This window comes from Sus scrofa, chromosome 15 (genome assembly GCF_000003025.6).
Source record: "Sus scrofa isolate TJ Tabasco breed Duroc chromosome 15, Sscrofa11.1, whole genome shotgun sequence".
NCBI lineage: Eukaryota > Metazoa > Chordata > Mammalia > Artiodactyla > Suidae > Sus > Sus scrofa.
The window spans coordinates 128,949,270-128,967,116 of record NC_010457.5 but is presented as its reverse complement, the minus strand read 5'-3'; the positions used below and the strand labels follow the sequence as shown (position 1 = coordinate 128,967,116).

General features: G+C 34.9%; 1 protein-coding gene across 12 annotated transcripts in view; it reads right to left on the bottom strand.

Annotated features, from left to right (window-relative positions):
• Positions 1 to 17,847, bottom strand: part of AGFG1 (ArfGAP with FG repeats 1) — an 81,977-nt gene that overhangs the window by 13,666 nt on the left and 50,464 nt on the right. For 7 of the 12 annotated variants that reach the window (XM_021075860.1, XM_021075863.1, XM_021075862.1 and 4 more), the window contains exons 6-11: positions 10,651 to 10,770; positions 9,921 to 9,992; positions 8,577 to 8,786; positions 7,328 to 7,508; positions 4,414 to 4,493; positions 4,116 to 4,208 (exon numbers count right to left, since the gene is read on the bottom strand). In XM_021075860.1, coding sequence (XP_020931519.1) covers positions 4,116 to 4,208; positions 4,414 to 4,493; positions 7,328 to 7,508; positions 8,577 to 8,786; positions 9,921 to 9,992; positions 10,651 to 10,770 — 756 coding nt within the window. The remainder of the gene's footprint in view (positions 1 to 4,115; positions 4,209 to 4,413; positions 4,494 to 7,327; positions 7,509 to 8,576; positions 8,787 to 9,920; positions 9,993 to 10,650; positions 10,771 to 17,847) is intronic. The other 5 variants (XM_021075867.1, XM_021075868.1, XM_021075869.1 and 2 more) reach the window with 2 other exon arrangements.

The following is a 17,847-nucleotide window of genomic DNA, read 5'->3' as shown; positions in this document are numbered from 1 at the left end:
CGGGATCAAACCCGTACCCTCCTGGTTACTAGTCAAGTTCATTAACCACTGAGCCATGATGGGAACTCCTGGATTTGCCCATTCTTGATAGATCATGTAAATGGAATCATATATGGCATTCTTCCTTTATTTAGCCTAATTGTTTCCAAGGTTCATCCATGTTGTACCATGTATTAGTACATTATTACTTTTACTTCAAACTAATTCCACTGTATGACTATACCACATTTGGTCTAACCATTCATTAACAGATGAACATCTGCGTTGTTTCTGCTCTTTGACTATTAGGAATAATGCTGCTGTGAACATCTGTGTACAAGTTTTTGTGTGGATATATGTTTTCATTTACTTTCCAATGTGTGGAACCAGTGGTAATAGTGCTGCTTTAGAAGCATCAGGGGGTACCAGTCTTAGATTAGTCATTGCTATGTGGGACCCCTAAGCCAAATGCATCACCTAAGCGGATCCACCACCTAAGTAAAAAAACAAAAAGGCTTGGCTAGATGTTACAGTGATTCTTTCGGCTCTACATTCTACAAGTTTATCTCCTTGGGGGGAGGGGGGAATGACTTTAAAAAGTCATCCATTTACTCACTAAATGAATGTTAAAAAAATAAAGGCTACTCATTCAGAGGCAAAGGAGATTTAAGAGTTAAATTGAAAATTAAATTAACTCTTAATTAGATTTAAGGGATTGAAGGCTCTGGAAAAATAGAATGCTAAATATTATCGAATCCTAAAACAAAAAGTCTTAGGCCATATTGGCAACTCTACTGAAGGTTTCTACATAACACGGTAAAGGAAAGCCCCAAAGCTTTGCAAATGCAGAAAAAAAATTATTTAAAATGTGTATTTTAAGAATAAAATATATCAGTAAAACTTAAAATAGTTCACACAGAATTATTATGCAACGCCCTTTTTCAAAAACTACCTCAAATGGAACTTAACACTAACATAAATGAGAAGAAAAAATATTTCCTAAAGAATATTAATTTTGATGGTAAAAAACATTAGAAAAACCTAAGTATAGTGTATTTGTCAAGGTACTATTTATATTTCAGCTCGACAGAAACATGTTATGTGGTTAACTTTTAATTTGGCTTAGTCAATTCAATAACAACCTGGTAAAGATGATCAATGCGATAAATAAAAATGGTTTATTATGGAAAAAGTATTTTTTCTTGAAATAAAAATCTGTGGACAGAGTAGATTTACCTTTCAATACATTTTGCTTAGGCTAATGTTAAAATTACTCTATATCATCTGAACATAAAATGTACATTTTATACTATTTCATATCCCATGTAGAACCTTAACTTTAAAAGGACTTTCACATTCTAAATAAGCAAAAACAAAAACAAAAACAAAAGAAACACAAAGAAACAAAAGAAACACAACCAGTTTGGAAGTACAGTCATGAAAGGAAAATAACAGGAATGATTTACCAAGTACATACATTAATTCAAAGACCATACATGGTGATTTGCATCATCTAATTCTCAAAACATCTCTGCCAGAGAATATTCACATTCTACAGAAAAGTGCAACTGCAACAATAAGGTTCAGAGAAGTTACATCAACATAACCTTGGTTCAAGTATAATTTCAGTTTCCTTCCTCAGGCCATTATAATAGCTATAAACATCTCAAAATTATCTTGCAAATAATGTATCTTCCCATCACCTTTACTCTATTCATTAGAAAAATAATATACAAAAAGCATTTTCAGGATTACCTAGCAAGTAAATACTAAATCAGGATTTGAACACAAACCTGGCTATATGCAAAACACATGCACTTAACTTTTCTGAGCCTCAGTTCCTTCAGCTCTCAAAAAGTGATTAAAGCATTTATTTGATGAGAGTAAGTTAAGAAGGACTGAAATGACACAATACACAAAGCCCTGTGACATTTTACAAATTCATCCCAAGTCAAAATAATATGCTAAGAAATAAATACATTACATATATCATAAATAATGAATAGTATAAATACTGTCCAAAACACAATGGAAATTTGAAACATTGAAACAATCACAGATTAGGTAAATCTGAATTAAACCATTTTTTAAAAATCAAATCGTTGTGAAATTCACATACTTATTAAACATCCATTATGTGAGATATAGATAATTTATGACTAAAGACATTTTACATGAAAAGGAAAGTTATGGCTCAAACTCCTAATATCACGATTCTTAATCTTGCCAATGACAAAAAGATCTGTCAGTAATTACTAATTCTTTGACTTTATTTTTTAGCTACACTCATGGCATGCAGAAGTTCCCACACCAGGGACTGAACCCCTGCCACAGCAGTGACAACACCAGATCCTTAACCCACTGAGACACCAGAGAACTCCAATTACTAATTCTTTTTTTTTTTTTTTTTTGTCTTTTTGCCATTTCTAGGGCCGCTCCTACGGCATATGGAGGTTCCCAGGCTAGGGGTCGAATTAGAGCTGTAGCTGCCAACCTACACCAGAGCCATAGCAACGTGGGATCTGAGCTGTGCCTGTGATTTACACCACAGCTCACGGCAACGCCGGATCCTTAACCCACTGAGCGAGGCCAGGGATCGAACCCGCAACCTCATGGTTCCTAGTCAGATTCGCTAACCACTGAGCCACGATGGGAACTCCTCCAATTACTAATTCTTACTGGTGCCAATTTACAGTGATATCACAAGCACCTTACTCTCAAAATCTCACACCAACATATGCTATAATTGGAGCGAAAGGCCTTAGTTCTAAAATTATTGGGACAAAGACACAAAAACAAAACTGACAAATTCAGTTTAAAAGGTACTGAGCCATACCACATGCACTTGCACTCTCAAGGTACTGAAAAATAGCTCTGGTGTTCAGGGTAATAAGACAAAAATCAAAGAAGTACAATTCAAGAAATATGCAGCTGGCACACAGTATGAACCAAAAAGAAAAAAGGGAGGGATAAAGAGAATTTTTTTAAAAAATTATCAAAACATCCAAATATCATACTCCAAATTAAACCAGGTTTCCATGACCAAAAAAAATGTTCGCACTCTAAAAGAGATACGCATTAGAAAAAGACCTCATTGGAGTTCCCGTCATGGCACAGTGGAAACAAATCTGATTAGGAACCACGAGGTTGCGGGTTCAATCCTTGGCCTCGCTCAGTGGGATAAGGATCCGGTGTTGCCGTGAGCTGTGGTGTAGGACGCAAAGTGGCTCGGATCTTGCGTTGCTGTGGCGTGGTTCAGTGGCTACAGTGCTGATTTGACCCTCTAGCCTGGGAACCTCCATATGCCGTGGGTGCAGCCCTAAAAAGAACACAGGAAAAAAAAAAAAAAAAAACCAAAAAAAAAAAAAAACCTCATTAATATCTGATGTAACAAAGTCATCTATTCTTTGCAATTCCATGAAAAGGTAAAAAACAAAACAAGAAAACTTGTATCATTTTTTAAGACTGAGTAAACCAGTAATTGTGAAACCAGACGAACAAATACTTAAGAATTATAATGTTCAAGTGCCATCTCTGTCATAAATTGGCTGTGTGGCTTCAAGACTTTAACTCTCGGAGTTCCCGTCGTGGCGCAGTGGTTAACGAATCCGAGTAGGAACCATGAGGTTGCGGGTTTGGTCCCTGCCCTTGCTCAGTGGGTTAAGGATCTGGCGTTGCCGTGAGCTGTGGTGTAGGCTGCAGATGTGGTTGGGATCCAGCGTTGCAGTGGCCCTGGCGTAGGCTGGCGGCTACAGCTCCGATCCAGCCCCTAGCCTGGGAACCTCCATATGCCGTGGGAGCGGCCCAAAGAAATAGCAAAAAGACAAAAAAAAAAAAAAAAAAAAAAAAAACTTTAACTCTCATCTCCATGCATGGGTTTCCTAACCTAAAAAATGAAAGCTTTAACTGGGGAGTGGTGGGTGCTAAATAACTTCTAGGGTCCCTTTACAAATATTAAATTCAAGGGTTTTATAAACTTTCAGCTAGTAGATGTCTTCACGGACAAAATATTCCATCTACTTTACACTGACTTCAGTAAGAAAGGAACTTGACTTTCTGATGTTCTTCACATGGTGTCTTTGCAACATAAACCTTTCTCAAAGTTTACCATTCTATACTTTGTATTTCTTTCTTACCTGTTGCTCCTCTGGCATTGGTCTGAAATGGATTTGTAGAAGATGCCACAGAAGGACCAGCAGCAGCAACAAATGGATTTGTGGAAGGTGTAGCTTTGAAAAATATAAAATACACTATAAAATTCCGATATATTTGTATTCAATTATTTAAAGTATTTGCTCATATATTTATGAAGACAGAAAACTAGAGCTTTCTGATAATAAATTGTTGCTTTGTATTCTGGTAACCCTAAGAAATGCTATACAATATATATTTGGGCTCTATTTAAAAAGCAGTATATATACTAGAAACACATACCTCCAAATGGAGCAGGCACACTCGAAGAAGCAGGCTGTGTCTGTGCAGAAGCACCCACTGGCACTGTTCCAAAAACATTACTGAAAACAAATATTGAAAGAGTTCACGTTTCGATGGTGAAATTAAAAAAAAAGCAAGGGTAAGCTATCTACACCAATATATATATAGTACATCAATTAAATAAGAAATTTTAAAAACTTTTATTTTTTTTAAATAATAAAGCCATTATAAGCTAACATAAGTGGCATTTTTATAAGTAACTATTTTCTAAAACAAAAGAAACTTAATGAGAATCAGAGTAACACTGTTTGATATTTTTATAAATTTCTTTAATGGGTTACTTAACATAAGAACAATCTGTTATATATTGTTTGCGTTGAAGTATATGAAGAAAAACTGGCCTCACATAGTACCATAGTTGAACAATATAGGAGAATTTTAATATCTTAGTCAGATAACTGGGGTTATCTTCCTGGATATCATACCCAGAAACAACAGTGATAGTTTCTGAAAGGAAACTAGCTGCAATATGGAATTTAAACCTCTATCGATGAACTTTCATGTACTCTCTTAAAGTAACATCCACTAGTCTATCTTTTACTTGAAATGAATCTTTTACTGAACATACAACATTCGGAAAATACTGGATGCCAAATGTCAACACAACTCCTTACGCAAGATAAAAAAATGAGAATCATTAATATCACCATCCACCTCATCAGAAAAGCTATGGGGCGGGTGGGGTGAGTTCCTGTCATGGCTCAGTGGTAATGAATCCGATTAGCATCCTTGAGGATGAGGGTCTGATTCCTGGCCTCACTTAGTGGGTTAAGGACCCAGCACAGACGTGAGCCGTGGTGCAGGTTGCAGACGTGGCTCTCAGATCCCGACTTACTGTGGCTGTGGTGTAGGCCGGCCCCTAGCCTGGGAACTTCCATATGCTGTGAGTGTGGCCCTAAAAAGGGCAAAAAAAAAGAAAAAGAAAAGTAATGGGAAGCTTTAAGTTCATGGTGGCCAAAAATTTCCCCAAATTCTACTATTTGCTTGAGAGGGTGTTTTATCAGTTATTTTCCTTAAAGCGACAGACTTAGAGTTTCATTTTGAGAAAATGTCTACCAAATATCCACATCTGAATAACCACAGATTATTGTCTATCAATAATAATTATGTCATACTTCCAAGGAAAAATGCTGCCCCATAAAACAAGTGGCTGGTTTATTCACCAACTCAAACCACAACCTTAATATTCAATATGCAGAAGAACTACCTGATGTATACCTTACTGCAACACACAGGAAATTAAGAAGACATATTTAAGGGTCAAGACTTTCAAAAATTAAATTTCTTTATTGCTTCAGCAAGCACATTCATAATAAAAACTGCATCAAAAATATTCCTATGTAAAACTGAATGTGTAGTGATGAAAACATAATGACTGTTAGAGGACAACTTGCACAGCTTGGTACCACAGCCATAATCCATGCTAAGGCACCAACAAGTCTTACCTGCCATTGCTTTTGCACCATCAATACAGATGCCAATTACTGAAAACACAAACTTCTCAGAATTATCATGGATTTAGTTTAAATCTCACAGACCCCTTGAATAGGTCTTAGGTGCTTCAAAGAGTCCACGGATCACACTTTGTGGACCACTTATATAATACCAATAAATCATTTTGTTACATATATGTACACTATGTTTCCAGACTTTATGTGCATCTTGCTATTACACGTATCTAGAGTAGATAACACTAATAAAGTAAATATATATATATATATATATATATATAAATACTTTAAATTTTATTCTTTCCTTTTTTTCTTTTTAGGGCCACACTTGAGGCATATGGAGGTTCCTAGACTAGGGGTCTAATCCAAGCTACAGCTGCTGACCTGTGCCACAGCCACAGCAATGCGGGATCCGAGCCATGTCTGCGACCTACACCACAGCTCACGGCAATGCCAGATCCTTAACCCACTAAGCAAAGCCAGAGATCAACCCGCGACCTTATGGTTCCTAGATGGATTCATTTCTGCTGTGCTGCAAGGGGAACTCCCTCTAAATTTTATTCTTTAGACTCAATTTTTCCCATCTGCCATACAGAAAATTTATCACTGGAGAAGTAGCCCAAAAGCTAGTGTTAGAGAAGAGAGCCACTTCTCTCTGGGAAACATGCTAAAGGGAAAAAAAAAAAACTACTCAAATAACAAAAAGAAGAGACTATCTGCAGGGATGCAAGACTAAGAGATGGATAAGACACTGGAAGGCTAAGTCCCCTGTGCTTCTGGGCCTGCTTCCTTAACTCAAAAATGAAGAAGTCAAAACTGAAGAGTTGTTAAAGATCAAATGTTGTTAAAATCTGGTAGACTTTCTGCTGCCAAGAATTCCTTACACCAGATCTATCTGAACACAGTTAACAGATATAACAGATTTATAAATACCAATACGACAGAAGAGATACAGAATTGGTCTTGAATTCTGGTACAAACATCTCTAAAAATCCTTATTTACAACTGAGGCTACAACATGTTACTTTCAGTGTTTAGTCCTCATGACTGAAAACTGTACCTTAAAAGCAAATAATTTCATAAATGGATTTTCTGATGAGTACAATTAAATTTGTATATAACTGTCCATTTTGAAATGTGTACACACTCTTAATTACATTTTAGTGTCCAAGGTAAAAAAGTAACAAAACTTTTGATTTTATTTATAAAAAGATTAAATTATGGCAAACACTCAAGGATTATATTTTAATTAGAAAATTTAAACTCAGTTTCCTTAAACTTACGAAAATATTCAAGAATCTTTAAGCCCCAAATAGTCTTTACGTAACAAGATTATTATTCAGAGCTGAAAAAAAGCTTAAAAGATAAAACACAAAGTAGGAACACAGACTAAGACAAAGTACCTGCTAGCATTACTTGTGGAAGTATATGCGTTACTGGAGGTGGCTGCAGAGCTGAAAACGCTGTCTAGTTCGGCCAGGGCCGCATACTTGTCTGAAGATGCACTTGACTGACTGGGAACTGAAACCACAGAACCAACAGGAGCTTTACCTGTGGCCCCAAAGCCACTACCCTGATCACCACCTTTGAACAAATGAAAACAAATCATATCAAAAATCTTAACTTATGCTTTCAACTTATCAACAACATTTATGATGAAATTTGCAAATTAAAACTTTTTGGAGCTTAGCTAACAAATGGACATGGTTTTTGTGCCTTACACAGTAAATAATCTAGAAGCTGGACAAGACTAGTGCTATACATACGAATCTAATAACGACAAAAATACTGTTTCTGTAACAAAAACTAAGACCCAGTACCAATAACATGTCTAGATTATGCATAATGAAAAAAATTCTCAAAGTGCCACATTAATATCTGCAAGAGAGGGATAGCTCATTCAAATAAACATATAAATGCATAAAGTTCTGCAGTTATGTGAACAATCTATTAGTAATATCATTTTCCAGGGTGTTCATGAAAAAAAATTAGAGATAGTATTAAGAAGCAGCATTTCTAGAACACTGTGGTCAGGCGCTGCTCTAAATGACTTACATGCAATAAATAACACGTCTAAAACAACTCTTTAACTTCAACGCTAGTACTACTATCCTCATTTTGGAGGGCAGATGAGAAAATGGGCTCAGAGATCACGATGGAGAATCCAGCCTGAAAGCAGACCCCTGTTGTCCCCGCCACACTATGCATACACTGAGAGGCAAAATACTAGCCTCAAGACCAAAACTGGCTATAACAATACACTGCAAAGATGTTTTGCTTTGTTAATAAATACAAAACATTAATAAAAAATAGTTCAAAATGAATGTATCATATAAACCATCATATAATTCTCCAGTCAGTTTTATTAACAGGATTTAACCCTTTCTGGCCTCAAAAAAATAAAGCACGCTAGGACAAAATTAAATTTTTGTCAATTATTTTCTTTTATACTAGAAGTTTACAAATTAGTTTCTAGGCCTTCTGGTGTATAGTTATTTCAGATCCAAAATGTGCCATAGTTATGAGCATTTAGTGTAGACAAAATGTCTACACAACTAAGAAAAGCATATCATCGTATTTTAACAAATACAATCACAATTAAACAACTGTTTAATGTATAAAATTTGTATTCATTTGTTTAACGCTTGATACCTTGCCCAGCACTGAAGATATTATCTAAGTTAGCAAGCGCTGCATATTTGTCTGTAGTCTGTACACCAGCTTTGTTCGCTGAAACTTTACTAACAGCTGATGCTGTTTGATGACTCTGGGAAGTATTGAAGGTTCCAAAATCAGCACTGGAGGATTTGGGGAAGTTATCAAAATGAGCAAAATTAGCATTTACTGATCCAGCACTTCCACCTGTAATAGAATAGACAGAAAGCTTGAAATTGCTAGACTTTTCCCAATATTCCTTTCTAGATTATATATGATCATTTTTTACCCAAAATTAAGTGTTCTATAAGCAATCCTAAGCTCTTAAAATGGAAACTTGGCAAATGGTATTCAATTTTAATCTACTTGTGATTTATCATAATTTGCAAAACTAGATTTTTAAGGCCCTGGTTGAAACAAATCCCAGAGTAGAGATTAAAAATGTTTAAGATATACATTTTGATCCAAAATTTCTTTAAAGGTGGTCTTTGAGCTTTAGACTTACTTTATTTGAAGAGTTATAATTCCACATAATAATTTTAATATACACACAACACTACAAAGTCTTAGTAAAATTATTCCCTGATTTATAGTTCAAGGAAAAAATTACACCACACATTATATGAGTTATTTAAATACTACGTCAACTTTATCCTGATAAGATTCTAAAGACTGTTCCATATTTGACAGTCTTCACTAACATAAAGCCAGAATGACTAAGACCAGTATATATTCATTCCACGCTTTTGATGATTCATTTCTGATGTTGGTTCTTTATACTGAAACATTAGTTTCAGCAATCAAGATGATATATACACATAGTTATATGCTAAAGAGAGAGCAAAGCACACAGTATTTTAGAAACAGAATGATCACATGCTATTATTTTAAAAAGACCACAAACACTTTACATCAGTTTTTCAGACATTCAAAACAAATATGATAAAATTTCTTTCAAGAATTAAATTAGTTGTTCTCAATTAAAACTTAGTTGTTTTCAATTAAAACTAGTTACGTTTGTATTTAAAAGGTTGTGATCTGCTTAAAAGGAGATGGTGAACAAAGTAGATACTAAATTTTCAAAAGTTGTGTGAAAATTTTATTTGAAATTTATTAAAAAACTGAATTAACTCTTATATACTAAAAAACTGAATTATTAACTATTACATGCTATTACGTTCTCTAAATCTGAGTTTAGCAATAGTAAAGAGAGAGTAAAAATGAGAATTTATGAAGGATTATCGTTTAAAGAGGATTAACATTCTATAACTGAAAAACCTATGAAATACAGTATAAAACATATAAATTAACAAAATATGCCTACTTGACAACAGAACTTACTGTTGGTAGCCTGGAGAGGAAAAGCTGAAGTAAATTCACCAAAACTGCAGCTAGATGAAAGCATTCTAAATGCTGGACAGCCAGAAATTATGTAAATGGTGAAATTTAAAGAAAAAAAAAGAAATTGAAAGAAAAGCTTTAAGACAATACACAGAGTTAAAAGTTGAAAGAAAAGTAACTAGCAAAGATTTAAACAAGGGTTCAATGAGTTTCCGGAAACAGTACAGTTTATGAGAGAGTACTCAATGTTTAAAGACCAATTCCTGCACAGAGAACTATTTTCAAGTTTATTAAAGTGATTGTTAAATAATCTACTGGACTAATAATATTTACTTTCTGAAGCTTATTGCCCTGAAAATTCCTTACATTTTTAGATTAAGGAAGCAATCAATGCGCTTCCTTCATTCAGAGCCTAAATCATAATGTATTATGTGAACCTATAAAACTTTTAGTACTTTAATGTTCTGTGCATAAGAAATTTAAGGAAGATTCATGTGCAGGAAAGGGAGAACACATGTGAATTAGACAAATACCAGCACTCAGAAAAAAACAAATGAACAAAGAAAAATATAAAGATTTCAGGTTTCCCCAGAGCTTTGTAAGATAGAACTATTTTAAAACCAGATAATCATAGAATTTAAGTTTAGAGAAGTTTTCTAAAACTACATCTAAAGAGTTTTATTTTATTTTTTAAAGTAAACATTTAAACATAATGCTGGAGAAGCTCTACCTGTAGTTTGGGGCTGAAAAGAAGAGTGACTTGCTGTGGGGAAACCTCCAAAATTACTCGAACCACTAGACTGTCCAAATGCATCAAAGTTTGCAAAATCTGCATTTGCAGAATTCTGAGCTGTAAATGGCAATGAACAATATATGTTAATGAATATGAAATTACAAATGGAAATATGATAAATGAATTTAAGAATTTTATGGCAGTTTCTATGTCTCACAACTTTATTTAGAAATCAGACTGTAAATTCTACCAATGTTTATTTCACCCAATTTCACGCAGTTTAATAAAGGGTATCCAGAAATTTCCAAAATACTCTGTACAATGATAAATTTGTACACAATAGCCTTTGAGTGACCTCAGGAATAGCATTATCAAGTGATTCTATTAAATGAAATTGGGAGTTCCCATGGTGGCGCAACAGAAACGAATCCAACCAGAACCATGAGGTTGCCGGTTCGATCCCTGGCCTTGCTCAGTGGGTTGGGGATCTGGCATTGCCGTGAGCTGTGGTGTAGGTCGCAGATGTGGCTCGGATCTGGTGTTGCCATGGCTGTGGTGTAGGCCGGCAGCTACAGCTCCGATTAGACCCCTAGCCTGGGTTTTGAACCTCCATATGCCGCAGGTGCAGCCCTAAAAGAAAGACTAAATAAATAAATAAATAAATAAAGGAAACTGAAAGCACTAACTAAATACTTGAGTTATAATAAAGAAGACAGAGATGCAGGACGTAAGATACATTTGGGGAATTCATCTGAAATGGTGATGAGTGATTTATTAGATATGTGATCTAAAATAATGATGCAAAGACAGCTTAATTACATGAATGTTCTTTTTGGGTTGCTTTTAAGGTTTACAACTGTCACACCATAGCATATTTTAAAAAAAGAAAGAAAACTTGGGTGTATAACAAGGAGGACATGGTCACCGAACAAACTGAAGATACTCAAATTTTATTAGAAGCCTGCCATTTTATTATTTATTTTGCTTTTTTAGGGCTGCACTTGCAGCAGATGGAGGTTCCCAGACTAGAGACTAAATTGGAGCTGCAGCTGCTGGCCTACACCTCAGCCACAGCAATGAGGGATCCATGGCACGTTTGCAACCTACACCCCAGCTCACAGCAACACCAGATCTTTAATCCACTGAGCAAGGCCAGGGATCAAACCCGCATCCTCATGGACATTAGTTGGGTTTGTTACCACTGAGCCACAACTGGAATTCCAGCCTGCCATTTCAAACTTAAAAAATAATAAAACCTAGTAATAGTGTAAAGGTACCTCATGTCCAGCAAAAAAGGCCAACTGGCATTTCCCGATTGGCCACCAACCTAAGAGCAAAATTCTAGGCTTCCATAAACTTAAAATATGTAAGTAAAATAAAATAGTCAAAAGATTTTTTAAGGCCAAAACAGATGCTGGAGTAAAATTTTTATAAACTATAAGGTCAGATAAGAAGAAGAAGTGGCTGTATGCAGGTAAATTACTGCTCAGTAGTAACAAGAGCATGTCCAAAAGACTGAGAAAGGTTATACGTCATCAACAAAGTGAGTCAGCCACTCTGCAGGCCATTCTACTTCTAGATAGTTTTTGTAGAGAGATAATCCTGCAATGAGCATGACTGATCTAATAGATAAACAAACGTGTTTTTTATAATAATGAAAAAATTAGAAACTCAGATGGCCAGCAATGAGGGATCACCTAAATATACATGGAATATCATATGATGGAATATAATATAGCCATTTAAAAAAATCATGTAGAAGAATACTTAGTCCTATTGAAAAATCCTTATAGCAAAGTAAATAAGATAACTAGAGTAGTAAATTCCAGATATATTTTCATCTGTTAATTTCAATAAACACGTATTATATACACAGAAAATCTACTTTTTAGTTAAAATGAATTAGTGAGATTTCAGGTAGTAACATTTCCTTCTTTGTTTGCCTGAGTTCGCCAAGCTTTTTCAAGGACTATGTATTCTACTTGTAAACAAACCATAAGGCACTAAGCAAAAAAATTTTCCATTTACAAAGTAAAGCATTATTCTAAAAGGACAATCAGGGAAACATACAGGTTTCATGTAACTGCTGCTTTATACACATCTGAATGGGTATGAAATTAGGGGGAGAGGAGACCCCCTTTCACCATGTCTGTGCCCTTGAGTCTTTACACCTACCACTTCTGGTGTGTGAGTACTGCCCCAAGCATCACTGCTCACACTTTGTTCTTTAAAACGCACTATCCTAGCTCTCCAACACTATACAAAACATGCTTATCGGTTAACAAAAAATTAAAAATCTCCTTATTGGTAACAATATAAATTCTTTATTTTCTAGTCTCCCTGCAATATTTTGTCTATTTTTTACTTAACATAATAAATTCATTTTCTTTACAGGCAGAAATTTTACTTCCCCCAAAATAAACAATGGAAGAAGTACTAATAGATAAATAATAAATTTAAAAATTAATTTTTTTTTTTTTTTTTTTTTTGGTCTTTTGCCTTTTCTAGGGCTGCACCAGCAGCATGCGGAGGTTCCCAGGCTAGGGGTCTAATCAGAGCTGTAGCTGCCGGCCTACGCCAGAGATGCAGCAATGCAGGATCCAAACCATGTCTGTGACCTACACCACAGCTCACGGCTACTCCAGATCCTCAACCCCCTGAGCAAGGTGAGGGATAGAACCCAAACCTCATGGTTCCTAGTTGGATTTGTTAACCACTGAGTCATGATGGGAACCCCTAAAAACTGATTTCTTGAAAAACATTTTGAAAGAAATATCTATACCACTTTAAATAATAAGTAAATTTTAAACACAGTTACTATTTAGCATTGCTGAGCACTCCAGTAAGCAAGTACAGTTTAGTGAAAAGGGAATCCATTTAATAATCAGAGAACTCCATCTTAACTGTGTAACTGTAAACCCTTCGAGTCCCTCAGTGTTCTGGCTCTACCAGTGTCCTCACTAACAAAATGAGAAGATACACTAGATGGTCTCTACTTGCACATCCAACACAATGATTCTACAACGTGTGAACACAACGGGAATAAATTATTTAAGAGCTTTGAATTACTAAGCCACAGAGAAGAAAACTCTACCAAAAGACAAAATAAGTTTAAGATCCAAAAGATAATAGATAATACAACTATAAACCAAACAGAGAATATGGCATAGAAGTTCTCAAATTTAAAGTGGGTTATATTCCAAAAGGCAAGTTTCCAATTTTTTTGAACACTTCAGCTGTGCTTTTAATGAAATACATCCCTCTGTCCCTTGCAGAAATAGGAATTGGGTCCCTAAGCTAGTTTATGGCTTATAACCTGAAACCTACATGACTACGTAGTCTATAACAATAATGATGCATACACTGTATTTAAATTTTATTTAGAACATCATATGGGAAAAATTTACATTTAACATGCTTCGAACATCATCAGGGGAAAAAATAAGTTCAATGCAATCCATCTTTTTAAGTCAGGTCTATTTTCCAACCAAGGGACCAAATATATGAATCAAATACCTATTTATTATAGCAAGACAGGGTTTTTTAACATTTCCATCAGTTTTTACTTGTAGACACTGAACTACTCAGTTTTCAAAAACTGTTATGGTAACTTTTGAAATTTATAAGTTGTGGAGTGAAACTCTGATATATAGAACTTTGGAAATTAAACACTAATAAATTTAATAAACAATATTATCTGGAACCTCAAGCAATCTCTACACAAAGAAATCCAAACTAAAGAGAATGTTACAAAATAGATACTTTTTAAATAATTTTATTTCAAAAAGTATAAAGGAGTCAACTCAGTTTAGAATTTAAGGCATCAAGTTAATGAGCCTGAATCTTGCTGAGAGCTCTCTTTACTCTTTGGTGCAAAACAGATACTCAAGAGAAAGTTTAAAAAAAAAAAAAAAAAAGAGAGACCAGAGGATGGAAACTTAAAACCCTCATAATTCAGCTAACAATCACAGTGTTTCACCTATACAACATTTTAGATTATTTTAATCGATCCTAACATTTTTTAAAAAAGGACATTTTAGGAGTTCTCCTATGGCACAGCGGGTTAAGGATCTGGCATTGTCACAGTGGCAGCTTGGGTTGCTGCTGTGGCATGGGTTCAATCCCTTGCCTGGGAACTTCCACATGGCAAGGGTATGGCCAAAAAGAAAAAAGAAAGAAAAAAAAAAGGAGCACTTTACATTACGTAACAAGATTTCTTGCTTCTCTTAAAAGAAAATCAATATACTTAGTAATCCTGAGCCTCTATTTCCATACGGTAAATGGGATTATAGAACATCCCCCTTTGACTGGGGCAACACAGTTCCTCCCACAACGCATTCCGCTACTCATCTGTGCTAACTTGTTGGCAAGGAACTTGAGTTCGACGTCCCTGGTATAAGGTTTGTCAAAAGTTAATTATACTTTACATTTCATAGGTTTTTGGATATGTTTATTGACAGAATAATAATTATTACATTCTGTAGTAAATTATGTTTCTAAATGCATGCATGTTTCTGTAGATGACTTTCCTGAACACAATAATGACCCCACCATGACACACACATCCACACACACACCATTCCAGTCAGAATGTTCAAATGAAGAAGGGTTAAAGACTTCTGGCTTTTAAGCTATTAAGCTATCTGCAAAAGAACAGGTTTCTCTATAAACAATGAGAACCTGATTGGCATATCTGAATAACTGTCATTTACTCTTAAAGGTTCCATTTGTCACATCAATCTGTTCAGGAAAAAATTTTCACCATATATATTTTTAAATGACAATTTCAGGACAAGAACTCAGTTATTAATGACTCTATATATGTGAAAAATATATAGAAAGATAAAAATTCAAAGTGCTTGCAAAGGCTCTGGAAGAAGACATTTCAGACTGAACCATGATACTGATTTATACTTAAAACTACTTAAAGTAAAATGTAAAAGATGGCAACAACTACACTCGAAGGGAAAATAAATAAGTAATTTTATTAGCTTGTTCTTGAAATATCCACACATACTTTATTCTCCTGGGTCAAATGAAGTAATAAGAAATGAGTGATCTAAATAGTCATTTGCAAATACGAAAGAACTTTAGGCTAAAAAACTATAGAACGATAGGCTAAAAACAACAGATTGCCTATACTCTCAAGCAATCTGACCTAATTTACAAGGTTATTAAACTACTGCTTACAGACTCATCTGTTCTACTAATTCCACCATTTGTGGAAAAGAGACAAAATAATTAAGATCTATTATCTTCTATCGATCTGATAAAATCATAGGTTTTTTGTTTTGTTTTGGCCACACCCATGGCACACAGAAGTTCCTGGGCCAAGGATCAAACCTTAGCCACAGCAGTGATGATGCCAAATCCTTAACCGTTAGGACACCAGGGAACTCCATAGTTGTTTCTTTTTTAAATATTTTCTATAATTAATGACAATTATTTTCAAAAAGCATTTTAAGGGAGTTATTGAAAGTATGAGGGTAATCATGTTACAAAATTAGTCTATGGAGTTGCAGTGACTTGTCTATTTTTGGCCCATAAGACCACAAAGAAAAGTGTAACAGGAGTTCCCAACATGGCTCAGCAGAAATGAATCTGACTAGTATCCATGAGGACAAAGGTTCAATCCCTGGCCTCGATTAGTGGGTTAAGGATCTGGCATTGCCGTGAGCTGTAGTACAGGTCGCAGATGAGGCTCAGATCTGGTGTTGCTGTGGCTGTGGCTGTGGTGTAGGCCAGTGGCTACAGCTCCGATTCAATCCCTAGCCTGGGAACCTCCATATGCCACAGGTGTGGCCCTAAAAAGACAAAAAAAAAAAAAAAAAAAAAAAAAGAAAGAAAGAAAGAAAAAGAAAAGTGTAACATTAATTCCCTGACCTGTGAATATTCACAAATTGCTTTAAAGACGAAAACAAACAAATCAAATAAAACAAATAGAAAGGAAACATGAAATAGGTTGAGAATTTACAAAACAGCTCAGCAGTTTCTTATCCATCATTTCAAATTATATTCAATAAATCTAAAATTGAGATAAATGCAGAAAATTCATAAAATACACAAAGCTCACACTCTCTATTCATTTATTCTTCCAACTCCTGGCCACCATTCAAAAAGTAAGAGGTATAGGAACAGAGAGCTGAGGCTACTGTCTGCTCAGTGAGGAACTGGCTTCCCACCTGGAGGATGAAGGCAAAAGAGTCTCGTCAGTCTCTTTCTGGACTTGGGCTGCTCATCTGGTGAAAGAAGATGGAAGACCTACCAGAGCCCCAACAACTTACACTTCCTGATTTCTTACCCTTCTCAGTATAAGCTTTCCTGAACGAAATCTTCAACATAACGTCCTTTTTCAAAGCAAACACACACACACACACACAAATTACACCATAACTTCCTTCTGCAGCATACCCTTAGAAAATGCTTTTATTAGTACTTACAACAAAAAGTTCCTTTAATGCTGGACAGAAAGAAATGTGGCTGAAAAGCAGCTTTTCTACAATTTTCCAAACTACCTCAAACAGCACATTTTTGGGGTATATATATACATGATATACTTTATACTATTATTATCCAACTATAAGCCAGGACATCAAATTGAAAATAAAGAAAAAAAGGGATAGCATCATAATTTCACAAGTGAGTAAAAGAAGGTAAAATAAGTCCCAAAATACAAACAGGAAATCAATTCTGTAAGTACTGGATTCTGTTATGCTCATAAAAAAGTGAAATATATACATGCAAAAAATATAAAGCAAAGTTTCAAATTATCAAATAAAACTGCTTCAAAGTAACCAAAATTTTTATATTAGTATTCTACATTTGATTTAATGCATATTCAATAACTCACAAATGGAGATGAGTAAACTTTCTATGACATACGCATCCAAAATAGATTCCACACATAAATACAGTGTATGCTTCTAGACTGTTTACATGTATCTTCTAAAATAGACAATAAGGAACAAAATCACCGTTTGAGCTCAGCTCACTCTGAAGCCCATTTCTTTTCATTACATTATGCTGTTTCACTCTCTGTTAAGACTGTTACTGTTACAGTTGAAGAGGCACAAATGACTACATTTATACCACTTCACTAATCAATTTTTAAATATTACCCTACGTAACTCTGTAAGGCTTGTATGTTCATTAACAAAAGAAAACTCTGGAATTTCTAATTTCTAGTTAAGTTCA